Here is a 27,843-nt window from a genome sequence, read left to right on the forward strand (position 1 = left end):
CCAAAACGAATATGAACAGTTTACTAATGACAGAGCCTTCATACTAACTGCTGATAACTCAGGAATTCCACATGCAATCATCCTCTGAATTTACAGTTAATGTCCTTGTAGATAAACATTTCTTGGTTGTCTGTTATAGCTGTGGTACAAGAGGGTCTGTGGGAAATCCTTTCAAGAGTTTCACTGCAGTATACAACTCAATCTGATACCTGGAAGACTTTGGTTGTTATTTAGTTATAAACCAGTATTTTTCCCAGCACTCATTAGAACAGGATTAAGAAAACAGAGGTAGTTAAATGGAGTAATCCAGGGCATCTGATTAAGCAGGAAAAAACACTCTAGGAACCAACTGTTCACCAGGAAATCAAATATATGTTAATAAGGCAACTGTAGCTGCTCAAGCCACTCTATTAAGATGTCTCTCCACTTGCCTTGCCAGTCACAATGAGTATGAATACACTACTTAAACTAAATTGCTCGAAGTTTTCACTTGTGCATGGTTTCATATAACCTAAAGAAATATATCCTCAAGACTCATACAGAAATACTTCACGTGACAAATTTCCAGTTTCTGTACCCATACATTTTAGCATCTCAACCAATTCAAGTCCACGAATTTCATCTACTAATAAATAAAGTAAATACAAATTTCATCTACTAATAAATAAAGTTCTAAATAAAATGAGACAAAACGACATTACAACTAAATGTAGAATTAAGGTCCGAATTAAATACTCCTTGATGCAATCAGCAGCCAATCACAATGAAAAGTTCTGCATGGTTTCAAAGAAATTTAATGGAATTTTGAAGCTTAGATACAGAAATACAGTTGCAGACATCCGAGGGTTCAGTACCAAATGTCCAGGGATTTTCACATAACGCCACCAGTACTTAAGTTTCTAAGGCTGTAACTGAGAAGGTGAAGGTTGTTTAAATGATTTTTTTTTTCTTTCCTTTTATTTATTTATTTTTAATGACTACAAAATTTTCCCAAAGTTCTTTTATCTTCAACTTCAGGTGAATTTTCTTCTTTGGTTTTTATCTTGCCAGTATACATATATTTAAAAAAAAAGGGGGGGGGGACACAGAAGGGACAGGGGGAATATTACCGTGTGAACACATTGCAGTTTTTTTTTCTCCTGACTGTGCTTACTAGTCAGATGAGAAGTCTGGAGTTTGTATAGGTACAGATAGAGCACTTTGGAAGGTGAGATCCACTCTTCTCACCCACACCCTCCTTAGCTGTCGGTTTCACCATGGACATTTTCCATGTGCACTTTGAGGTAGTCGTTTCTTGTAAACTTCTTGTGGCAAAGCTGACATTCTGCCATCGGTCGATTGGGGTTGTGAGTCAGCTTGTGTCGGATTAGCATCTTCTTCAGGCTGAAGGACAGATCACAAACCTAAGGCAGTGAAGAAAAGACAAAGACTAATGAAGCCTTAAAAATTCAAGCATCTATAATGCTCTGTATGCTACATCCCCGAGACCACAGACACACATACCTGCAACACCTATTAATGAGTTTGTCTTTGGAGGAATAACTCCTTTAGAGAGCAACTTAAAGATTATTACTCTTTCTGGTATCTTTCAATGCCATACACCAAAAGTGGTAACACAGTAAAAAAAATAAATTAACAAAAAAAAATAGATGATAGATAGATAGATAGATAGACAGACAGACAGAGAGGGAAAATAACCTAATCTTCAAAATATCAACATACTGAGGTGTCCCAGTGACATTATGATCTTTTTCAAAAACTGTTATTCTATCTGGGATGCAGCAAAAATTATGACAAAGCATCACAGGCCTCTGTCAATTTAACCTCAAATGAAATATTTCCTTCCTGGCCTCTAGCATGACATCTGTGGGTTCCTAAAAACATAAATTCAAATTGCTCATTTACAAGGAGAGAGGAGTAAGAAAAAAAGAGGCTCTGAAGACCGCAAGAAAGGTTAATAATTGTTACAGAAGAAACCTCATTGTTCCTCTGCCTGGCTGGGAAAACAGAAGACATCTTGCAAATGAAGGTGCAATTCCTTTGCTATGTTGTCTGGCACGCTATTTCCCTTCCTCCACTGGGCTCCAAGCAATCCAGTTCATTCTGCCACTTGAATAAATCGATAAAGGGATGAGGGACTTCGCCATGCTAAAACCATTACTGCTTATAAAAATTCCTGCACTGAAGTAAAAATGTAAGGTTAAGAATAAGTTCAGTCAAGAGAAATTAGAATGAAGAGTTAAGAATCTGTAGGTAAGACATGCAGTCAACTGAAATCATGCCATTATACTGTCACATTCAACTTCCATAGAGGTATGTATTACATACGTGAATATCCCTGGAAAAAAAAAGCATGCTCCTGATTTGACAAATACAATAGGCACAAGAGTCATAGAATTAAATAAGAATGAAGGCTTTCAATCTAACAATTCCAGGTTCATTCCAGACAAAAATGTCTTCCATGCAGCGGAAACTCAGGGAACTGAGCACAATCCCTCTTTAGCAAAAGGAAGCTTTAAATTCATATTTCTATCAACCTAGTAATGAAAATGCTGAATGATTACTGACTCCTTTTGAACTCAAGACAGATGAACAGAGCTGACTATCTAAGTAGATAATCTTGACCTGCAGTATATGTATTTTATGCCACCTAAGGCAAAACCATACAATGACCATAAAAAGGGCAACTGCCAGAGGCAAGTTTTGTACCCAAAATAATTTATGCCCAGACAAGAACACTGTATGTGCTGTTGCAATGGAACACTTCTGAATTTATGACATGATGTAATACTGAGGAATTTTATACAGCAGCTGTAACACTTCAACTTTTTTCCCTAAATCTATAATCACCTCTTTCAGACCCAAGCAACAGTCACCCTTTTGTTATGCAACAGTGAATGTCACTTACAACATCCACTGGTCAGATCTTAATATTGCTTTTGCCAAATACCATTTTCTATTCCTCTTCCACAGAACACACAAAGTGATCTCATGATATTTATCTAATCATAAACATCATGATTGCTCACAAGTCTCAACATGTTTAAAGTAACATATACTTGTAAACACATTTCTTTGAAGTCAGGAAGCCAATCAAGGATACACACATACACAAGATAAGTCTGTGTTCTGTGCATCTTGCACACACCTCTATTTTTAAAGTGAACAGCTTATAACACAGTCCTAAAGTGCATTATTTTCATCTATAATGCTCATGTAACAACCAGTAGAATGTAGCCTGCAGTTCTGTTAAGGCTCTAGTATGTTCTGCCACCCAATGTCTTCAAAAATAACGTGGAATGCAGAGAATCATTACCTGAAGATATGATACATCTTGTGCTGTGCTTATGCATAAAAGTTGTTTTATTTCTTTTGAGAGAGAGTTTGCTTCATGTTTAAATTTTATAAGCAAGACTGACATTTTATAGATTTACAGCCATGCTTGCTAATGTGCACTTGAACTCTAATGAACCTCTTCAAAATGATCAAAGTTTTGCTCAAATAGGGAGGATGGAAAAGACTGACATTTGGAAGTAAGTGCAGGGTCAGCTAAAGGCAGGGTGGAGGGAAATACTTTACTGGAAAGAAACCAGGACAAGCAGTACCTGACCTTTCTGCCCCCAAAGAATAATCTGTTGTCTCTGAGGCAAATGAAGTTCAATTGGCCTTCCAGTAAAAAACAGGTTGGTCTTCAGAGGACAAAAATCTAATATATTAGGAGAAAAAGCACTTTGTATTTCCGTATATCAGTTATTTTCACTTTCCTATGTGATATATACTAGAATTTTCACCTTAAAATGGCAGTATTCAATTTCCACTACTATCAGTGAGATGTGAGAGCTTTGAACTATTAACAGTAAGTTCTGAAAATGCTGTTGTTGGCTGATAAGACTCAGAAACAGCCACATAAATAAACTGTAGCACCTTTACCGAATACAGTACACGGATTACTTTCACATTAGCACAAGCCTGTACTGTAATGTCTGTAACATATGCCTGAGAGAGTGGAGCGTGAGAGAGGAAGAGAAGACATGGCTTTAATTTTTGACTCTGAAAGAAAATTCTATGTTAAGCAGAAATGCAGTCTAAAAAAATTGGTGTGTATTAGTCTACATTTGGTGGGGAGAGGTGCAATGTCAAGTGATGCCTTTTCTTGAGGCCATAAAATATACATTTTCTTTCAACAGCCAAAACTTTTCTTTCTTCAGTTCTTTGGCACTGGAAGCAATTACTGTTTGTAAATACTGATCGTACTATACTAAGAAATATGAAAATTCTGGCAGCATATGTTAACATATTACTTAGATGAAAGAGCTGAATAGTTTCTATGACTGCATCTAATGCCAGGTAGGAAACAACACCCAAATGCTCATTCCACTTAAGACTTTTGGATTTCAGTGTGGCTACGTGTATGATTACATTTATAAATATGCTCACCATTTAATAAACGGTCTATTTTTCACCTTTAAATGATTCTTAGTAGGTCTGGGCATTGGACTTAATGGACTTTTCCAAATGCTTTACTGAGTAGGGGCATCCCAATAGTATGCCTTCAGGCCTTAAAACATGCAAGGGAAATTGTAAAAAAAAAAATAAATCAGAAAATAGTAACAGAAACAATTATGAACAGGGGAAATCATCATGCAAAGTAGTGGAAAGTGAAACAACTTCAGAGAAGTCAACTAAACAATTACTGGAATAGCTATGAGAGAACTAAAAGGCAGTTACTGAAATGTCATTGCGGTAACCTAACACACTTCCCCGCTTCCCAAAATCTCCTTCCACAGTTAAGAATTTGTGGAAGCTGTTGCCATAAATTGCCATAGTCAAGTGATCATAAAAAATAATGAGAACATCTACAGCTTCTTTAGCAGGATAAAAAATTGTAGATGAGAATATTTTAATGTAATAAGCAATCTTTAGTATTGGGGAGGCCACAATAAACGTCTCCCATAGGTACATTTTTCTGTAACTGTCCACTACTGTTTTTCTTGTAACTTCTGCTGAAATATCTGGGAATATACAATGCGCCAGACAGCTCTGGAGGAATGGTCTGCTCTGGTGACTTTTACTATGTCCCCAGCATCTGCAGAAGTGGAGTCTGCATGAAATAAGGAGTAAGTAACGAAAACAAAACTTTCAACACCCTCCAAGTGTACATTAATCAGCAGACCATGGTAGGCACCTGGGCAACTGAATAGCGTATGAATGAATAGTAGAGTCAGCTGCAGTTTATGTCCAAAACCCAAAAAGTCAGCAGCCCCTGCGATGTGCAGCTAGCAGAAGACTAGTGCTGAAGAATAATTTTGGTGAAATGTGGCAGTAATTTAAAGCATTAAAAAAATCTCCAGTAAATGAAGGTACATAAAAATTCTCGGAGAAGGACCGGACGAGGCACAGATTACAGCTTTTTCTAGAAATACCATGATTTGGGAAAATACAGTTCTGTCTGGTCAATGAGGGAAACTGAAGGAACAGCTGAAGCAGGAAAGTATGCTTTCAGGGAGGTCAGATTTTCAATTAAAGAAAAAAAGAACAAAGTACAGCCACCACTCTAAATGGGTCTGGAAAAGCACACTGCGAATCCAAGACCAGTGAATCTTACATCCACAATGTGGGAAAAATTGCATTTACACTGCAAGCTAGCCAAGAGCTGATAAAAAGTACAGCAATCTGAAAGCTGAAAACAGTATCAACCATGATTTGGAGTTCAAGAAATTCTCTAAAGTACTATCTAGAACCAAGCTGAGAATACAGCAAATGTCCTGACCTGCAGACATCAGTAAAATAGTGTAGCTGAAATTTTTATTTAAATTAATACATTTTATTCTCAATTAAATTTTGCCAGATTATTATTAAAAGCCAGATCAATTATCAGACCCTCAGCAACTTTCATGTCAAGCAATTACTTTCATTTTGCATCTAATTTTAGAAATTTGTGAACAAATTTACAACTGTTCAGGCTGAGTCATCTACGATATAACTAAAAACTGGTGTTTCACTTGTAACTAATTCATTAAGAGCTATTACCAAAAAACAAAGCATGTATACTAATTCTATAGCCTATTCTGATGCGCTTCTCTAAATCCTTGAGCAAGAACTTACATTTTGGCATTTGATAATTTTGAAAGACATTATTTTCCAATGGCTGCTGTACATTCAGCTTCCCCACATACTTCTAAAAGCTGTGAGATGTGTTATATACAGGATGGGGTATGCTAAATGAAAGGTACTTGAGAGTGATGTATGAACTGGAACATGATATGCTGCATTTCAGCGCTGCAAGCATACACAGCACCCATGATTTCTTCACTGAACAATACCAAAAAAACAAAACAAAACAAAAAAACACCACAACAAAATAACTATGAGACCCATGAGTACACATTGAAAATATCAAACCAGATTTCACTAAATAGAAATTGGAAATTCTGAATTCATATTTCTGTTATTCAATAACATCAGAAGCATCCGGATTCCATGTCATGAATTAAATACATTTTCCTGTATAAGCTAATATGCAACCATTAACCTGTCATACAATTATAATCCAACCAACATGAATTTGTAACTCTCAACATACAAACTGCAGTAAGAATGGTGAAAATAACTCTTAAGGGATTCAAAACTATAAAATAAAAGGGTGTGCAATGCTCTTGGCAACTGAAGAGGGTGCATAAAATTCCCTGAATGGTCTTTCATTAGGCAACGAAAGACCACATGAAGTGTAACTTGATGCCACAGTCAATAGGTGCAAGGCCAAATTCTCACTGCAATTAAGTCCTGCGGCTGGACTGAAGTGAAGAAGGCAAAGGGACAGATCAACTCACATCACACTGAAATGGCTTCTCTCCGGTATGGGTTCTCATGTGCTCATCCAGGCCTCGCTTTTGACTGAAAGCCTTGTTACACTCTGAACACTGGTACGGCTTTTCCTGTATGAAATGACAACAGTGAGTGAAAGTGAGTGAAAGTGAGTTAATGCAGAGCCCAAGTCATTAAAGGAGTGGAATTCCATGCTGGATGGTGCAAGTTTTATGTTCTCTCCAAGGGATTACAGTCAGTGAAAACAACAGAAAACTATTTTCAAATGATTAAGTGAAAGCTGGGAAAGCTGTGGCCTGACAGTTTCCACTTCAACACCCACTTATGAATTAATTATCTGTTCCAGTCTTTCAAACTCAGCCATTTTGGGAGTCTGCTTTTTGTAATGTGAAAGGTACAAAAACCATAAAACTCCAATGTACTTTCCTTTATCCTCCACAAAAGCTTAAAGACAAGTAAGATTATAAAAACTTCAGGTTTCCAAGCAGGAGAAGAGGTGAGGAGAGGAATTGGAGGTACAAGGAAAGCCTGTGGTGGAGAAAAAACTTATTTTGAGAAGTGGTGACAGAAGGTTAATCACATATTCATTGTTGAATCTCAAAAGAAGTGCAGATGGCAACCAAGCCATCTGTAATTTTATTAGAAGTATTGGTTAGCAGCTACTGTAACACAAGACATTATAAAAGTTGCAAGCTCACTGACCTCAAATAGATAATTGGAGATATGTGTGGAAAACCACGTATATAAATATTTTCTTCTTTGAAGTTCTTTCTTAACATAGACACTTTTATATAGGGTATAATTCCTCTTTTATTCTACTAAAGTTACAAAAGAACTATATGAAAAACAACACAAATAAATTAATTAAATGTGAAAGTTAGTATTATGGCACTTCACATTGCCTCACTAAAATTTTGATGCTCTAGAAACACCATTATTCTAAATCAAATAATTGTACTTATTTCACTTTCATCCTACTTTTTTCTCTGGTTCCCAATTCTGTGTTGCTCAAGTTCTAAAGATGAGTATTTTAGGCAACATAGTAAACTTTTTTTACTAAATTAAACTGAAAATCAAGACTAAAATCAATAAGCAATAAAAATGCTAAGTCCACGAATTAAGAGATAATAGGCAGTAAGCTTGTCTTCTGGGAGATGATGTGAGATTCAAGGATAAGCTGGAAGAAACAACTCAGGTTAGGTGTTGAAGCTACAAAGTGAATAAATTCTCTGGTTATTGAATGCCTGTTCTGCACAGGTAGGGGACAAACAGGTCTCCATATATTGCTGAATCCTGACAGCTTAAACCATACAAGTGATACACAGTGGACTATAAATCAGTGATGTTCTGGGTAAGTTCCAAGCTCTCTCTTTGGGGCTCTTTGAAGGTACAGAGATCTCAGAGAGGGTGAAGACTGGGGTCCTGATTTTGAAAGTTGTGATGGAGTACCCTCCCATGAGGTTTCCTAGAAAAGACAATATCACGGACAGATATATCTCAACTTGTAGTAGCAGGAATCCTCTAGTGCATCACAACCAGATCATAAGCTGTGTAGACAGGGAAAAGTATTTAATCAGAATTTCAGCTTCAAGTATGAGTAAATCATGAATAAGTCAAGTACATTTTAGTAGGAGGCAAGACAAATCTTTCTTCTGACACAGGTTGAGTACGTGGCTGAACTTCATATAGTCAAACTGGCCTAAAGGGAAGCTACTGATGAGCTTTTCCGTGTAAGACTCTCCTTACATATTAATATATTTTTTTAATCACATTCTTGATTTCGTAATTTCCATGAATCTTCAGTATAGAGTAAAACATAATAAATTAGCTAAAAAATATGTGAGCTGATATTAAAAAAAAAAAAAAAAACAAAAACATATAGACCAAAAACTTTATCTCACAAGGAATTCTGCTAGACTGACAAAAGGCTTCACAGAACAGGCCTGTAATTTTTACGGAAATGTATGTATAAGCCATATGAAAAGCAGGTTTCTGAAACACACTCTTAATTGGTTTTCCATTGTGGTTAACATAAACCACGTTTTCTGTGAGTTGTCTGAATACAGCCTTTCTCTGTGTAGATTTTGCACAGAAAGTGCAAAGCATATGATATGTACATCTTAAACACCTATGAAAACACTCATTATTGCAAACTGTACCAGGTGTGCTTGCTCCCTTTTTATCATCTTGTTTTACAGGCACCTGAAGAGTTAAATCTATTATGATCATCTTATTCATTTCAGAGTTAAATGGACTTCAGAGGCGCCTAGGTTTCTTTTCAGAGAAAGAGCTCTTATAAAGTCTAGGAAGCTAGAGTCACAAACTTGGACCAGAATATCTTACCCAGAGTTATGTGTGGCTATTTGTGTTATTCTCTATGGCAAAAAGGGTATATCTCAGTATCCCCTAGGCGTTTGTATCCAAATGCACATATGTAGTGGATGAAACACATCCAAAGCTGTCTTTGATCTAATTTTAGATCCCTTACATCTGTATATTCCAGTGACTTCAGCAGACACAATTCTGATTCACACCAGCCCCCTCTCCACTAAGCTAAGCAACTCATCATTCACATTTGTGTCCATTTCAGTAAAGGTGGTAGTGTTGTCAGAGCAAAACTTGGACCTAAGTTTCTCTCCAGAGAAAAAGACCTCTTCATTGGTTTCAAAGACTACATTCTCAGAGACTAATTTCTTCAAAACATCGTGTTCTGTCCTTTTTCTTTTTTCTGTCCCTTTTCTTCCCCTCATATCAAATTTCCATTGAGCAATAGTTCAAGAAGGCAACATTTGTAATACAGAAAAGGTGATGTTGGCTTGGCATAACCACCACTGCTATAAACACGTACAGAAAAAACAAACACCACCCACCACCTAAGATAAAAACCACAGTAATAAGTCTGAAAGAAAGTTAATGCCATCACTGAAGAACAATGAGGACCAATGATGAAATAAGAAGAAAGCTGGACAAATTTAAAACATCAAGCACCCTGGTAACTGTCAGCAAAGGAGGAGATCATTGGAAAGATCATGTAAGTCTGACTTCAGAGCAGCCAGCAACTGGTAGTACTATAAATCCCTCCTCTTCTCAAGAAGCATCTGCCAGGCCATGGCTATGGTGGCAGCAAAGCCAAAAGATTACATGTGTTTTCTCTTATGGATGATACAAATGAGGAAAGGAGCAGGGAGATTGAGAGAGACTGGATGTGGCTGATACTGCAGTGATTTAATATTACATTTTCAACTATATCAGGTAGAACTATGTAGATCAAGATTCATAACCTTCATAACCAAGCATCTAAACAAAGAAAGGCCAAGGAGAGCCCAAATGGTATTCTGGAATGTGCTTCACCGTAAGAATGGTAGGCTAACCCAAAAGCTGCGATGATTTTCACTTCACTACATTAAAATGGAGAGGAATTCAACATTTCAACAGCTATGACAAATAAAACAGTGCCTGCAATACACATTTCCTGTCTTTAGATAGCTGAGTCAGAAATTATCACCTTGGATTCTACGCAAATTGTGATTTGCATTAGAAAGAAGTCCGAACACAACAAATTCACAGGGCCATGTGATGCCACCTTTAACAGATTGATAGAACATGTGTACACAGTATCCTGCAACCACAGCAGATGGAAGCAGTTAAATGTAGAGTATCCGAACTCCTAACTGCTGCTGTAGTTGACTGTTACTCCCTTAAGAAATATAAATTCATTACATGTATTTGTTTAGCACTAGCACATGTTGTTGTTTCTGTAAACCTGGAAAAATTGATTACACAGGTAAAGCCTGAATGACTTTGGTAGGACTATTTCCAAATAACTTTTTAAATCTGAATTTAGAACTATTACCTGAGCTCATCAGCAGAGCAAAACACCATCTAGACACTGCTATGTCCAAATAAATAAAAATTCAAGATTCAAATAAATGAGAGTTAAGTAGTCTTTCCAAGGCGGTAGGTGCAAGCTAAAGTTGGGCTGAATCCACACTTAAGAGACCTTATTCTTTACTTTTTTAGTTAAATTAATTTACTACAATGAATGCAGATCACTCAGAAAGTGAACTTGTTGAATATAGAAATTTTACTCAATAGTTCTTTTAACACTCAGATTTTAATCGACATTCAGAGCATACTTAAAATCCCAGAACTATCTAGGATCTAATCTTCTCACTTATGCTCTTTCTTTTTTTTAATATCCTACTGAATACAGCAGATTTACTTCAGAATTTCACATATTGCATATTTCTTCTTGTAGACCAGGTTCAAACATCTAAGCATACATTAGAATTACTAGCATCTTGGAGTAATACATACTGACCATTTTAAATTTCACATGACTACCAACCTGGTGGATTTGAATTTTCTACATGCTGAAAACTAAGCATTCAATGAAGTTCAGAGAACAGATCTTATATTACTTGTAAACATTTAAACACAATCTTATATTACAAGTAAACATTTACACTTGTGACATGAGTGTGAAAATTGCCAGACATAAATAATAATGATGATACAGGACAAAAAAAAACAAAAAACACTTTTTTTTTTTTTCTTCTTGAGACATACAATATTCAGATCTGGAGATAAAGAAGATGTATTTTAGAAAAATTAGCAGTAAGGGTCAGTACATACATGAAGTTTCTTCGTAAAACCTGGATAAGCCTGAGAAGATTTCAACCTGAGCTCCTTGGTAAACAGCGGGTAAGGAACTTTTTGGAGTGAGATTTATGCTCACTAGAGGAAACACAGAGCTAAAAAAAAAAAAAAATCAGCTTGTATTTTTGAGAGCAAAATATTTATAAATACATAGATCATCCTTTGGTTCACCTTTTTTCTTTTTTTTAATTGTTTTCATTGTTCTGAACCAAAGAGCTTTCCTTTGGTCCCAATGAGAAAGTCTTATAAAGTCTATGTGTGAGATGTAGATACAATAACACTATCTGCTTTCAAATATTATATGGAGACTTGGAAAATATTTCTATTACTCTTAATAAATATAATTTGCTCCTATATCTATTTGCATTATCACTTGAACATGTGGTTAGTAAAAAACAAAAAAAACTTTTGAAAAAAATTAGCAAGAATGGAAAAATGTGGCATAGAATGAACAAACATAACCAGCCAGACATTAAAATATACTAGCTAGGCTGGCAGCCACCAAGAGCTGACCTCTCCAACAGAATCCTGAAAATCTTTCTTATAGCTTTGCCAACCTGAAAATGCAGAAAAGAAAGTGGTGTTATCTGCTTATAAACCAGGAGGACAGTGACAAATACAGATTTCAGGAAGCATTTTCTAAAGGGCATCTTAGACACTGAGGGAACGATGCTGAGTTTAAGATACTCGTGTATTTCACATAAACCTTTTGCTTTGTGTGTTTTAAACCTTCTCCTAATACTGGTAACATTTTGTTTCAATTATTACTAATTTTTAATGCCCCTGTGTCCCTCAAACCACGTTCAGGATCTCTTTAGCCAGTTGTACATAACATGTATCAAAGATGGTGAATCCAGTCCAGAACCCCAAAGCTCTATTTGGACTTTACTGTACTATTAACTTCCCATTTTCCACAGTTATTCTGCCTATTTGCTACCTGCAATCTGTAAAGTTTTTGTTTCTTTTTTTTTTTTCCAAACTGCTGAAGTAGCTCCTGCCCCTAAGATGTAGTGAAGGATGGTTTATATAATCAGCCATGATGAAAACTCAACAGATGTTGATCTGCTCTTGGAAAAAAACCCAGTATCTATATATTAAAAAAAAATAAAAATCATTATACCAGGAAAAGATCATCGTCAGCCAACATTACATAAAAAAGGAGTGTGAAAATATAGGTGCAGTGGGATTCAAACCTTTTATATTCTGTATACAAGCACAGATTCTACAGGCAAGGAAGCCACGGCACTGGCAAAGTCATCATCCTCAGACAGATGTTTGAGAACTCACTCATGTCTCACCAATGGGGAAATATAGAGAATATCTAATATTGAAAAAAACCTCAAGATTCAGTCAACACCTCATAATATTTGATTACACACTGTCATGTGTACATGAGAATATATTTAGTAACCAATGTAATATAGATATATATATATCTGTCAATAGCATGGTATGCTGTTTCTAGAACATATGACCTTTTTAAAAACTTTCTTAAGCCCAAGTATTTCCTGGGAAATGCAGAATGAGAGAAATTATGTCATAATTGTTCTAGAATTTTATTTCATTATTTTATTTTAATAGTCTCTGAGTTAAAAAAAAAATGGAGGGGGTTGTTTAAAGTTCCATATGAGTGCCTTGGAAAGACTGTTTAACTCAGGGCCAGGATGAGGACAGTTTGCTTCTCAAGCTGTCCCGGCAGCAAGCTGAAATGCTGACTTGAAGAGAACACCTCGATAGGAGGCTGTCTGGCTTCCATACTTCTCATGATTTATTAAAATCATTAAAATCATAAATGAAACTTGACATTAACTCAAGGTTGTCTAAGTTTTTCATATACTGCATCGGGCCTTAGCTTCTAAAGATATCTTTGCATTGAAGTCACTTGCGTGACTTCAGCAGAATATGCATCCGTATTCATAAAAGCTTCAGACTTAACACCACCACTAACGAACTCGCTATGAGATTAAAAAGCTCAAGAGTTGACTTCAAAGCAGACCTGATACTCAGGCCACTAGATCATACTAACAGTATCCAAGCTGCCTAGCTTCAAATGAACAAGAAAGAATGGGAGACAAAGCTTCCTAAACAGTGAGTACTGATGGCTTTAGTAGCCAGAAGGTATATAAGATCAACTGCAATCTATTGACCCATTCCATGCAACATGTATAGGTATGTATATGTGTATATATATTTGTATATACATGAGTGTGTGTGTGTACAAGTATACTGCCCAAGTTATTTCAAGTGTGGATGAATAAAGTTAGTTGAAGAGTTAGAAAAATCTGCTTATCACTTAATTTTTTCTGTTTCTTACAGTATAATCTCTGAACATCAGGTGCTTTTTTATAAACATACTTAAATATTATTGCATTTTTAAATGGTAGGTACTTACACATAAAACAAAGAAATGTACCTAATAATGTATTGTAATTTCTCTAATTTTTAAATATTAACTCAGAAATGTACAATGTGAGCATTACAGCCAGCAGCCTTCCCACCACTAGAAATCAGATTTTTAAACAAGCCGTAAGGATCACATGCATCTGTTACACCTTCAAAGTATAAATGTGAACTATTCAAAGCAAGTGATGAAAAAGATTTTGCAAATGGCTTCTACTTCTGTTTTCCATTACTCCCACGTATTTCACTGAAACAAACTGTAATAAAAACACCATTTTCAGAAGTAATGAAAACATCAATTTGACATGACAATAACTCTGGACACCTATCAATGATCATTTTTCCAAATATCAATAATTATATTGCAGTAAGATACAATAATTTCTCTATATGTTTAAGCTGAAACTTTGTAATACTATGTCAGGCGCTGAATAAAGCTTTAGGGATGAGCTGAAGTTTACCGCACTGTGAGGGCTGGAAGCATGTGTATATTTACTCAAAACTAATATGATCTGTAAATTCATTTCATCAAGAACTTCAATAAGTTCTTCATTTATGTTTTCTTTGGCTGCTATATTTATTATTATTATTATTACAACAAAAAAACCAAACAACAACAACAAACAAATGGACAAAACCAAAACAAAACACCCAGACAAACAAAAAAGCATAAACCAAACACATCTACTTTTATAGAAACAAATCAGTGTTCAGGTGACATGTTAATATTAGGTGGTTGGTATTTTCTTCTCCTTACACAGTCAGTAGGGGTTTTGGCTTAACTTCTCTGTTTACTCCAGGGTTTGAGCTGACACCTGCGGCCACCCAGGTTTTACTCAGTTTAGCAGCTGCCAGACCTTAATCAACTTTCTACAATGATTTTTCCAGCAGCCTTCCATGTTCCACAGGATCAGGTTTGGCACTTAATCCCACTGGTAAAATATATCTAGATTTAATCTCCACAATGACATTTTTCCTTGTTGAGTGTCATATATAACTATTTTGCAGCAAGCATGCAAGAATAAATTTCAGAGTAAAACTTATGCATAGGAAAGGATAAGAAAAGGAATAGTCAACATTCATACAACCTTTTGTCTCGAAAAGCCAACACATTGAATGCCTGAAGAGACAAATTTCAAGCCTGACTTCCTGGTTTTCTTGTTCTTGGAACTGACACATATTGACAGATACATTATTTTTTAATTAGCTAATCTTTAGTTTTGTCTTTCTTTAAATGCTCTAGGATCACAGAACAACTTACAGTGAATTAGTATCACACAGAGGAATTTCAAGCTATTTCTGCAGAAAGACTCCTTCTTTACTGGCTAAGTTCTTACACAGTACAGTTAGAATGAATGTCCTTTAGTCTTTACATTAATATCAGGTGTGTGCTTTTGAACAACACTTTCCCAATGTTCCCTCTTACTGTGCTTCAGTGCAAACTTCCGAAATGGTTTGGACTGCATGACTTGAATTGCTTTTGGAAAAAAATAAACAAGAAGGTGCGTTCCAAGGAGGACTAGTGTGCATTCAGCCTATAGGACCAGATTACACAAAATCTGCAATAAAATCCCTGAAACATATGCAATATATACGTCAGGTCCTCAGCACCAACTGTTTCACTTTACACACCTACTACTGCATTGCACTACTTGTTAACATATACATAATCTCTCATTTCTGGAATGAAGGCTTAGATCACACCTACCCTGAGACCAGAGAGATGCTACCTATGTGAAAGTATGCGTTCACTTCAAAAAAATACTTACACCTGAATAGCTCAGAACTTCTAGTTCAGCTTATATTGCTCTTGATTAAAGATCTGAAAAGCTCAGAGATGGAGGTTCAACTAAAAAGAGAGAAGGCCACCGACAGTAACGACAGACCTGCCTGGTCTTAAAGTACATGGCAGAAACTGTCAAAGAGTTCTGCATCTCAGTGCACAGATTTAAACATTGCTAGAATCTCTGTGTGCAGAGAAACTTCGGTGCAGGTGATCTTGATATTACAAAACTGTTACACAATCTACATACTAACGAGCTGGTTTTGCTACTGAAGTGGGGGTGTTTTGTTTCCTGTATAATATTTTTCTAGGTTTCTGTTGTTGTGGGTTTTGGTTTGGTTTTGGTTTGTTTGTTTGAGGGAATTTGTCTGTATGGTTGTTGTTGTTTGGGCCTTTTTCCCCTATAGAGGCTGGAGGTTTTGTTGTTTTCACTCAAACTGTATGACAAATTAGGAAAAAATTAAACTGTTATAGAACTGGTCTTGTTTACCATTCCTCCCACTCACATCCATGTGGAATATAATGAAATTTCTCCTGGTGCAAAAACAGAAATGTGGGACTGTAATATCAGAAAACACTTTATAGCACTTCTTAAAGTGACTTAACAGCTGAAAAGGAGTAGAAACAACAAACAACATGGCACTAGCCTGCTCCAAATGAACCACCAGGAAGCATTGCACAGACTACTGATAGTTTCTAAACTAAAGTTTGGGGTACATAAGTCCTTTATATAGGACCCTCAAGATCTGGGTAGGATAGTAGAAAATTAAGCAAACAGCTTTGATGTTATCTTTATTCATTTAAAAAGCTATTCTGTGTGCAGATTTGCATATGGAGACTAATAACTATGACCTTCTCTATTTCCTAATAGATAAGGAACTTTCTCAGTTTGGCCTCAAGGCTGACTTGACTTCTATAAGCAGTAACAGGTCCCAAGGGCTTACTAGTAAAAGTTACAACTTACTTCTAAACATTTTGCTTGTTTTCTTATGATGGATGGGGAGGCCAGAGGCACACAGCATATGGAGTGCTAGGCCAGCTTAACTTCACCTGGAGATCTCTCTTTACTAAGGGAATTCACATGTGGCTGTTTGAAGACAGCTCTCCATCTCCTTGCCGGCTGCGTGAAGCCAAGATCAATCATTTGTCCTCTAAAAAACGTACAGAAGTGACAAGACTTTTCTCTGAAACAGACAACCATTGTGCTGAGACTCAAAGTTCAAAAATAACCTTGGAAACACCTGCAATTCTCCCTTTATTTTGCCTTCCATTAAATAAAAGTTAAAGTTGGTTTGCAGCTTAATATTTGTCATGAGTTAGTGAAGTACGGTCTCTACAAAGGCTCACAGTGACAGGATTTTAAGGAGACAGTAAGAGTCAAAACACTGGATTTTGAAGTGTCAAGAACAGTGATGCCTTTAGAGAATTGTTTACTCAGTAAACAACTAAAACCAGTAATTTATATCTATAAATAACCACAGGTTATGGGAAGAAGATAGTAGTGTTATTATTTCAACACAGAAGAAATTGACTGTGGAAAAAATAGAAGGTCAGTAAGGGAGACATAATTAGAATTTAACAGTTAATGACTTAAATCTTTGCCTCTTATTTTGATAAGTATAAAATATCTTGGTTGATACAGCCTAATCTCTACATAAACAGTAACTATTTACTTTTTGTCAGACATGATTCATAGACCATCCTCAAGTAACCATAAATCTGAGCTACTCTTAACTCTTTTCTGGGACTTACCCTTGTGTGGGTGCGAATATGCATCTTCAAGCCATCGTTCTTACTGAAAGCTTTGTCACAGTAAGGACACTGGTAAGGACGCTCACCTGAAAAGAAGAAAAGTATCAGAATCCACAAATATGGCCTCAATATATGAAGGTCTTGCAGCACAGTTATTTGTCAAACTGAGGTACTTTTTTCTGGCCTTGCCCTCACACTCAGTTCAAACAAGAAGATACCTAAGCACTAGGAAAATTACAAATAAAGGTCTACCTAAGCAGGATGCAGGGCTGGATCAAAATATTACTCTTTGCTGCTTAGTCTTGTTCTAGTAATATATGAATACACACAGGGAGCTCTCAGGGGGAAAAAAAAGTACAATCACACACCTACTACCATTGCCCAAACCACATTCTACAGTGACTAACACATGGTCACTTCTACGGTCAGTCATTAACTGCTCCCAAATATTTCTTCTGTTTCACATCTGGTCATTATTAGAGCCCTCTAGGTGTCAGAATCCCAATGAAATATAAAATCTATTCCTTTTTAACGCTGTATCTGAACTGTGTTAGAAGCTAGTTAATCAAAAGTTTCTGCAATTTTTGTGTCACAATTTGTAGTTGAAATGGAAGCAGAAAGATCTTCACATCTCTTTTGCAGCATCCCGTATCTTAGAGGTATTTAGTTTAATGCTCCATTAAACGGATGTCATTTAGCATTAATTTTCTCCAACTACATTAGTGTAATGTGGATACTGAGCTATTCAGAATCAAAGGGTGAAGAGTTTCTAAACTAGCTCCATAATTTGGAAGAACTGATAAAGCTTTATAATTCCCCAAAGGTATTTTAAGTTTTTACTTTTGAGGTGATGCACTGGAATCTGAGTGTATTTTCTGCTTCTCCTGTACATGACACTTTAAAAGCAATTATAAGACTGTTTCTAGTATAAAAACATAGTTAAATGAATTAAAATAATACAACTACTTTTCTATTATCAAAATTGAATTTGTTCTGCGCAATCATAATGCTGAAGGTGTGACAAATCTTTATTTGAAAATACAAGTTAAGCAAAGCCTATTCTACTAAGTCAATGCACAGATTTCCACTCACTAAAGAGTCGTTGCACATATAGAGAGATTTAACATAGTCTAAATGCCAAAAAAATCTTAATACTCATACTCAATCCTGGAAAATAGGTAAGATTAACTACATTTTACAGGGTAAAAAAAAAGAGTCTTACCTATTTCACTAACATGCAAAAGATCAGAGTGTAAGAGAGTGGCAGTACAGAGATAAGCATTTAAAGCTCTACAGTCCCTCATACCAGGGATATTTGTCTCAACATGAAGAAAAGAAGCCTCATGCCTCTTCTCATGTTTTCTCTGCATGAGGTGTTCCTCCATGATTGCTCAAAGGGAATATACTGGATGTTTTATTTCTTGAGAACAAGATGTCAAAGTTTCACAAAAAGTACATAATGGAGACAGCTTAAAGAAATAGCTCTTCAGAAGGACTGACTGAATATAGCACAGCTGATCAACTGAGAGTCACTTTTTTACATAAAATCCCCATATAATCACTGGGTGTGCAGAGATTTGGGAGCAGCTGAGATTAGATGATTATACAAGGGGATGAAAAAATTCAGTAGACAGAATATTCTGTTATTTTCTGTCTTCTGTTACTGTTTAGATAACTCTGTTAATGACCATAGGAAAAAGCTGTAGTGAAGTACTTGTGAAACACAAACATTTTTCCCTCTTGTACTCTGCAATCTCTCAGAAAGCACAATTGTATGAATTTGGCTTTTTTTTTTTTTTAGAATGATGACAACAATCACTGTGTTTTAACTGTGTTTTTATTGAGTAGTTTGAAATATGATACTCTCTCTCATGACCCTTGATGTCTTTAATTCATGTCTCCAAAACTCAGATACTGCAACAGTTGTCAGTACTCAAATATTTAATTAATTCAGCTGACATTTTTATGTTTTAGGGTTTTTGAATGTAGAAGTTAAAGCTTTCAGCAGCTTGTAAGCAGATGAGCATGGATAGGTAAGTGATGTATCCCTCCTTCCTCTCCCCCATCCTCAAGTCTCTTTAAAGACTTTTCTTTCAAAGGATGGCTTTGAGTTTGTCTGGAATGGATTAATAGTGTCCTTCACAAATTAACAATGGAGATCACGGTACTTGGTAAGGGCCTAAGAGCTTTCAGCAGATGCCAGTAGAGGACAACAGTGTGACCTCAACATGTTCCACCTGAAGCAGACTGGTTTCAAGCAGCTGTTGTGTACTGTAAATTTTCAAAAATCTCCACTGTTTCAAAAATTGACTTTACTATGTAACATAGACTGCAAGCTCTGACTTATTGATGCTTGGTGACATCCTATTTTTCTAAATTATACGAACAACTTCTCATGCACTTATGTCATTAGTGACTGTCATTAAAACAAAAGATGACATCCAAGTAATTTTACTGTGGCTTTTATTTTGTTTATGTTATTTCCTTTCACCTAATCTTTGTAGTCTGTATGTCCAAAATATACACAAGTGCCCTTGCACTTATGTAAAATACTGTTTCCCTTGTGCTTACACATCTTTTACATGTGTAATTTATCTTCCACCTCAAAGAGTTCTAGGATTTACAAGATTAACTGTGGGCCACTTCAAACAAATATGTGCTTGCAAACGCCAGGTTTCTTAGAATAATTTTTTTAGTCTCTCTGTAACCAGTCCAAAGTTGCGTTTGTGCCACTGTATAAGAAATACATGGATATCTCTATTTTTTAATAAAAATTACTCATATTGAAGATTATTTGATCTGTGAACAAGAGTCCTCTCATTTGACACCAGCCATGATGAAAACATGGTGTTCAATGTCAACTAGTTCTGAATCCCAGTGAAATGAAGGGTAAAAGAAAGTTAGGATGAATTGCTCTCTGGAAAGGGCTTAACTCTGCTGCCTGAGAACTGAATGAATTGCCCTCAGTCAATCTGTCTTTTTTCTCTATTTGCTGTACCAGAAGCCTAGGCAACAAATTCAGATTAGACGTCCAAACTTATGAACAGGAGATTTTGGCAATATGAATACAATCTGACTTATTAACTTCTCTATCTCTGGTAAAAATTAAATTCCCTCCTCCTGAACTAGACTTGACAAACCAAATTCATGCTACCAGTCAGTTGCTTGTAAGAATGACCCCAATAACAGATTCATCAAGGAGACTAATTGGAAAGTAGATGCTCCCCAATGGAAGTCCTCTCTCATTAAGCCACGTAAGATAAACAGGAGCTGCAGTTCCTTTCTGCAATATGCAAAAAGCGTAAGATGATGACAGATAAAAACCAGACAGATTTGAAGAAATCACAGTAGCACAGTATGTTTGGGATTGGAAGGGACCTCAAAAGAACATCTAGTCCAATCCCCCTGCTGGAGCAGGAACGCCTAGGTGAGGTCACACAGGAACATGTCCAGGCGGGTTTTGAATGTCTCCAGTGAAGGAGACTCCACAACCTCCCTGGGCAGCCTGTTCCAGTGTCTGTCACCCTCAATGAGAAGAAGTTTCTTCTCAAATTTAAGTGGAACCTCTTGTGTTCCAGCTTGATCCCATTACCCCTTGTCCTATCATTGTTTGCCACGAAGAAGAGCCTGGCTCCATCCTCGTGGCACTCACCATGAGTGAACACTATGAATGAATGAACACTAAATATACTCCTCTCACCCATGAAGTGCAATGTCTCATACAAACCATTGCAAGTGTCCACAAATGAGAGGATTTTGTGCTTCAAAGTTTAGAATCATCACTAAAACTAAAACATCTCAGTGCAGAAAAGGAATGGATCTGCTACATTTGAGGAAAAGATTTAAAAGAAAAATGACTAAGACAAGCAAATGGAATGGTCTTGCATTCTCTGATACCTGCTCAAGTCCTGTATCTATCTCTCTCACCTTCATAAAAAGGAGTTACTCAATATGAAAATGAAAGAAAGCTGTTTCCCCTGTGACAAACTCGCATTTCTTCTTAGATTTACTGCTGGAAGCATGCTTGTGAGATATGTCTAAACTCATTGATGCTGATCAACAATTATGCCATTTGCCCTCTGTATTTTTAATATAAATATATTTGTACATATATATACAAGATACATATATATAAAGATACAGTAATATATTTATGTTCAGGGGCAATTATAAATCCTTACCAGGGACATCATATTAAAGCACATCAGTGCACCATTGTTTTAAATGTAATAACTTTTTGTTGCAGTCTACTATTGTAGGGTAAGCTTTCAAAGGTATTCTTTCACAAAGTGAAGATGGCTGCTTGTTTGGAGATTTTTTAATTTATTAAAAAATATGAATAATGTGGAGAAAATAAATCTATTAACTTCCAAATATACTACCAAGCCTTAGTCCTAAAACTTCACATCTGGAAAATATCTGAAAAAAAGTCTTGACCTATGTTATTGTTTGCAACTCTGCCATTAAACCACAATTGAGACTATGATCTGCACTTGTCACTGAAACATTTCACCAGGCTTTCTACTTTAATTCAGTATCAAAATCCAGTAGGTATATTAAACACATCTTAATTGGACAGCTTGCCCACTCATGCCCAGAAGTAATGTGAATGCAACAATAACTAAGAATAATTGTTACCATTCAATTAGCAAAAGAGTCAAGGCAGACAGAAATAATAATTGCTGTGTTTACCCTCAAGTTACAGCTGACTGTCTTGTCCCTGCTGTCCAAGAACAAACTGCTCAACACATTAATGGCACTTCTGTACAAATAACCCCAAATAAATAATCCTTGGATAAATTGCAGTGGATTTACTATAATTCAAAGTCTAGACATTCTACTTCCAGATTTTGTATGAATAAAAACAAAGCTTTTAACATAATAAAAATAAATGTAACCCTAATACAAGGATTACAAAAAAACAATTCCAGGATTGAAAACCATATGGGATTTTGGTCTGAAAACATGTCACAATAGAATTGATACCTTTTTTCCCCGCAAGTGTGCACATCTCTAGCTCGAGATCACAATATGTAGTGGACCATAAGTAGCATAAAAAGTTAAATTAAAGCATTAGATTCTTCCGTTCCAGTTCCAGTCAAGATGGACTATTTTCTATGAACCATTTGCAATCAAAAGTGCCATAAGACAGTATTTACAGTGAGTTTAGCACCCAGATTTCCCAAACTCAGATACCCCTGGGAGCAAAACAATTAAGAAACAAAACCAAATACACATAAAATCTTCAACATTTCGGTGGCTAAAGCTAGACATTTAATAAAGACTTTGAGACGTACAATTTCAAAGTAGTCATATGCACTGACAATTTCATGTTGTATTTTGCATTCCCTGTAGTCAATTTAGCCACAAAAAAAAAAACCAAAAAAAAACCAACAACAAAACGCTAATTACAAAAAATCAGGTAGGAACCTGATGTTATTGATTATTTTGAAAGAAAGACTTCAGGTAAGATCAACCAAGTATGTACTTTACCGGTAACAAACATATTCCCAACAAATACGGCAAATGAAACATGGCAACAGAGAAATAGTCCTAACCTGAACAGACCAGCAAAACAGAAGTGTCTGAAGGGACCAGTCAAACAAAAAGGAGAGGCACAGAGAAGATGGTCAACAGCATACAAGAGCGTGCATTCAGTAAACTACTACATTCAGTGTTTGAAGCAGCCTCACAGAGCTTTTTCAAACCATTAACAGAATGAAATAGAAGTAATGTCTGTATAATTTGGAGTTCTATCTACTCTCCCCATCCCCATGTGGCTTGCTTGGGCACATGTATGCAATTCTCAGGTGCGTATGTTACCCTTTATGTACGAATTCTCTGACTCTCTGTCTCTATTAGAACTAAACTGCTGTATTAAGGAATGAAGGATTTGAATACAGTGATATTATCCAGGGTTTTTTTAATACCTGAAGACTCCACTATCACGCAACTGTGGTGGAAAGAAGGCAGTTCACCTGGGGAGGAATTTGGAGGCAAGGGGGCCATCTGGATCACACATGCAACACTCCATACCAGGTGATCAACAGGGCAGCCCAGAATGGGAATTGCAATAGGGCTTTTTCAGTGAGAGAGAATCTGGGATGATGACAGCATTCAACAGCAAGTAAGGATGGGCAAAAGGTTAATGTATATAACTAAATTATAACCTGTGACATATGCTTTAGAACATTATCTGTTCATACAGAGCACTTGACAGCTTTACACATTCATCCTCAGCTGCTGTTACTGTGTATATCATGTTCACATCAAGTTAGAAAGGAAGTTCATGTCCTTAACTGTACAGAATTCAGTTAATGTATTTTACAAACACTTAACACACAAAAGAACCTAAGATACACAGAACTGAATCTCTTTCACATGAAAATAACTTAATCAGGAATTAAAATTAAGTTAAGTAGCAACTGAAGGAACCACATGATTTCATTAGAACTTAAATCAGAAAATGCGAGAAAAAAATTATTGGCTGAAGATTAAGTATTTACACTTTAAGAAAAGACTCAGTAAATTTCACCACATTGGCCTTGTATAGCATGTCAAATGGCCTTTAAGACAACACATCAAAATAACAGATTTCCTCTTGTGCAGAAGTAGCAGTTTTATAGATACCAAGTAGCAAATTCAAAAGCATTTAATACCCTAGGTCTCTTAAGCATTTTTATAATTTTTTCCAGAGATTCTAGGAAGGGAAAAATAACAGGAGAATAATCATGAAGCTTGGCCAGCTGCAGTAGCTAGTTGCTCTCTTGATGAACCACACCTGGACCAGTCTTAATCTGAACTAAACGACAAAAACAGTGATCTGGCCTAGACAAAATTCTGGCCTGCCTGTTTTTCAGCCTTTAAACACTCAAAATTTAGCACTTTAGAAGGTACAGAAGTACCTGCACAGAAGTAGCATTCTTGTGCCAAGGACCAAACAACTTCATTATTCGAAAGATAAAATACTTGTGGACGTCAGCTGAGACAAGACCCAGGAACAGCAAATACACATGTAATTCTACACATAGTCAGCCAGGTAAAGAAAGGGATAGCTTCTTTGACTGCTGTGAGGAGAACAAACCTGTCGCCTGAGAGAAATGGAAAAACAATACTCAGGTATGGGCCAATTAGCAACATTTCTTACACCTTCTTCATTTTAATCGACTTTCAAACTTGGCTCTGAAGACAAGAGGTTAAATATTCTCATTTCATTTTGTTTGAGATTTTTTGTTGTTGTTTGTGCGATCTGTTTGCTTGTTTTCCACCACCAATGATTAACAACATTAAGCCTGTGTATTTGTGAATGCTTTCTAACAAAGTGTCAATATTTGTGTATTTTTCAGGCACAAGGGAGAACTAGAATTGCTTTTATGTGAGTCAATCGAGCGCAGTTCCCATTCACTAAAAATGGTCACATATTTAACAAGAAAAAAACTTGAATGTTGTTCTTTTCAAAACAAGGGAAAATCAGGTTGCTTTAACCATTTTTTCTCCCTGTCAATATTTTCTTGTAAGTACTTTGACATTCCTTGTTCTTTGAGGCATGGAAGTGGTATTTTCACAGATGACAAGGTTTGTTTTCTGCAAAGATTTGGGCTTACTCAGAGAATTCAGATTACCTGTAGTTAAGGCAAATAGTCAAAATGTTTTTCCTATCTGGTCCATCAAAATTATGATAATATAATTTGAGTTTTAGGTATTTGTAACAAAATGAAATCTAAATACAAGTAAAGGATCCTACAAAATAAAAAGGCTATCTGAATCTGTACAACCAAGTATGAACCACCATTATTAATTACTTACAGACTTTCATCCATTCTACTGTGGCATTAAGATTTTATTCACAAATTAAAACCACACACACTTTAAAGAATAAACCAGTTTCATTCTTTCCATCTATCAGTGGAATTAAGCAATTTGGTTTCCCTACAAATGAAGCATTAACATCTATGACTTCAGTGAACCCAATGGTCAACAAAACCTTTTAAAGTATGTGCATTAAACAATCAATAATTAATTTGATCTAAAGATGTCACTAGCATTCAAATAATCTATCCCTTATATAACATTTCTTCATTCATGGAAGCAAAGAAGAAGCTGACAGCTGCATGAAACTTTACAGGTACTTTTAAAGATTTAACTGTTGTCTGGAGATAAACAGGACAATGATGTATAAACTGAAAGGTTTAGAAATGCAGAATCCTTACCTTTGAGGCCTTCTGCAAGCTCCTTTTTAAATTTGGTAGATAAAAGAGAGATCATTTATAAGTCATTGAATAGAAACAACCTATCGGTAGACATTTGCAAGCTGTTCACTGGCTAGACATAGACATTTTTTCACATACTTCATTGTGATATGAGAGGAAGTTCCTTCAAGCTTGTCTTTTATCTTTTTTTTTTTCATGATAGAAAATATAAATTATTTATACGGTAATCTGTGAGGTTTGCTAGAATGAGAATCCTGGCTGTACCTTATTTCTTACATACATTGCCTGTTTCGCTATTAAACTTTGGAGACATATTTTACACAGTAATAAAACAAAGTTACACTGTCCTTCAACTCATTACTTCCATCAACTACTTTGCAGTCTTTTTTGTTCACAGATGACAGAACTACTGTTAATAACCAAAGATTTTTATTACAGCTCCACAACTAATATTCTGCTTGGTTACTCAAGAATTTTTACATGTAAGCACAAAATCTGGACCTAGATTTTTATAGAGTTGGACCTTGAATAAGGTTTTAAATATGCTTAAATGCCTAGATAATCAAATTGTAGAAATGTGACTACAGTGACAAAGTTAGCACCATTACATCAGGCTTTCAATGCAGAGGATGACAGACATCTCAAGAAGGCGATCAGCACCTAAATTTATAGGAGACAAGTATGATGAAATGTTTTCACAAGCTTATAATACAGTTTTTGATTATGGAAATTGAAAAAGCTAAGCTTAACTGTGTTGACACAAAGGATATGGAAGACTGCGGTCTGAATGCTTTTCGCTATTTTAATGTAATCTCTGGTATTATCTTTTATTCACGTATATGGAAGCAAATTTACAAAGAACCTTCTCAACTCATGCTTATGAAATAAAGCTGCTTTTTTCCAAATACCAGAGAATATAATATGTGAGAATGCTACATTAAGTGACAGCTTTTAAATGGCATAGAATAGAAACGTTAATCTTTTGAGAAAACATCTAAGACAGATGTAAAGTCATCATTATCCTACTGGCTTTTTATCAAGATTTTGACTAACTGTGATGGAAAAGGGAAAATAAGGTTACATTTTAACCTACATTTGCATATATAAGCAGTTTCTGGAAGACACATATGGTCATTAGTTGTCTCTCACTAGAGTCCCTATGTAACATGGGTAAAATCATAGAAAGGACACAATTACAGTTAAAGACACTCAATACTCTTCACTCAAAAATCAATTAACCTGCAAATATAAGCCACCTCACAACAACATTTATTGTTCCACAACTTATGCGCTACATCCAAAGATGGAAAGGATTAGGATACAACTAATTAGCAAAGCAACAGTATAAATATCAGACAAAATGTGTGTGTATATATATATTACATAGGCATACAAATATGTATACACACAAATACGCACAGATAAGACAGCAATTAACAGATTTAAATACCTATGCATAAGGCGACTGCCAAGCTGCACAAACCACAGCCAGTGACTGTTAAGGCTGGAAGTTGCTTGAAACTTTAGGGAAGTAATTAACCTCTTGGCTCTGAGTTTTCAAGCCCAAGGAGCAGTCCATAGAATTTCTTTTGTAATTTATGAACAAGCCAAGGAATTTATATCACAGTCAGAGGATTCTTTTGCTGAATTAACCCCAGCTCCCTCTGACCCTGAGAAGTCATAAACCAACAGGATACAGCAGAGGGAGAATGTGCTATAGTGTTTCAGCTGACCTGCAGAGCGCTGTCTCTGTCATTGCAAGGCTGGAAACCCAGATGATGAATTACAGAGCAATATGTGAGGTTCAGATGCAAACATCAACCCCTTCCCTCTATACATGCACATGCAGACATGTTCACTCAACCCAAACCAGCACAGTTTCTGCAAAAGGCCAAGTATTGTTAGGGCTCATTTACAGAGCTTTACTTTAAGATAAAAGAGGGAAGAAAATTGCTTATTGAGGAAGTATGCCTGAATCTCTGAATAACAACATTTAAGAACATGTGCTGCATACAAAATAAAAGCCAAAAACCCACTAAGTCTATATTTTTGTTTATCAATTATTAAGCACATAAAAAATACAATTCCAAAGCAAAACCAGGAGGATACCCAAGAACCTCAGCTTTTATAAAGAACAGCTTTATAAACTAAAAAAAAAAAAAAAAAAAACAACTATATACAACTCTCTTGTGAAAGAATTCTGCCTGGGTTTGT

General features: G+C 35.9%; 1 protein-coding gene across 1 annotated transcript in view; it reads right to left on the reverse strand.

Annotated features, from left to right (window-relative positions):
* Window positions 1-1,195: 1,195 nt before the first annotated feature.
* Window positions 1,196-27,843, reverse strand: part of PRDM5 (PR/SET domain 5) — a gene marked incomplete at its 5' end in the record, with an annotated part of 82,163 nt that continues 55,515 nt past the window's right edge. The window contains 2 exons of the mRNA XM_080344311.1: window positions 1,196-1,403; window positions 17,420-17,505. Coding sequence (XP_080200437.1) covers window positions 1,239-1,403; window positions 17,420-17,505 — 251 coding nt within the window. The 3' untranslated portion in view covers window positions 1,196-1,238. The remainder of the gene's footprint in view (window positions 1,404-17,419; window positions 17,506-27,843) is intronic.

Source organism: Nesoenas mayeri (genome assembly GCF_963082525.1).
Source record: "Nesoenas mayeri genome assembly, chromosome: 4".
Classification (NCBI taxonomy): Eukaryota; Metazoa; Chordata; class Aves; order Columbiformes; family Columbidae; genus Nesoenas; species Nesoenas mayeri.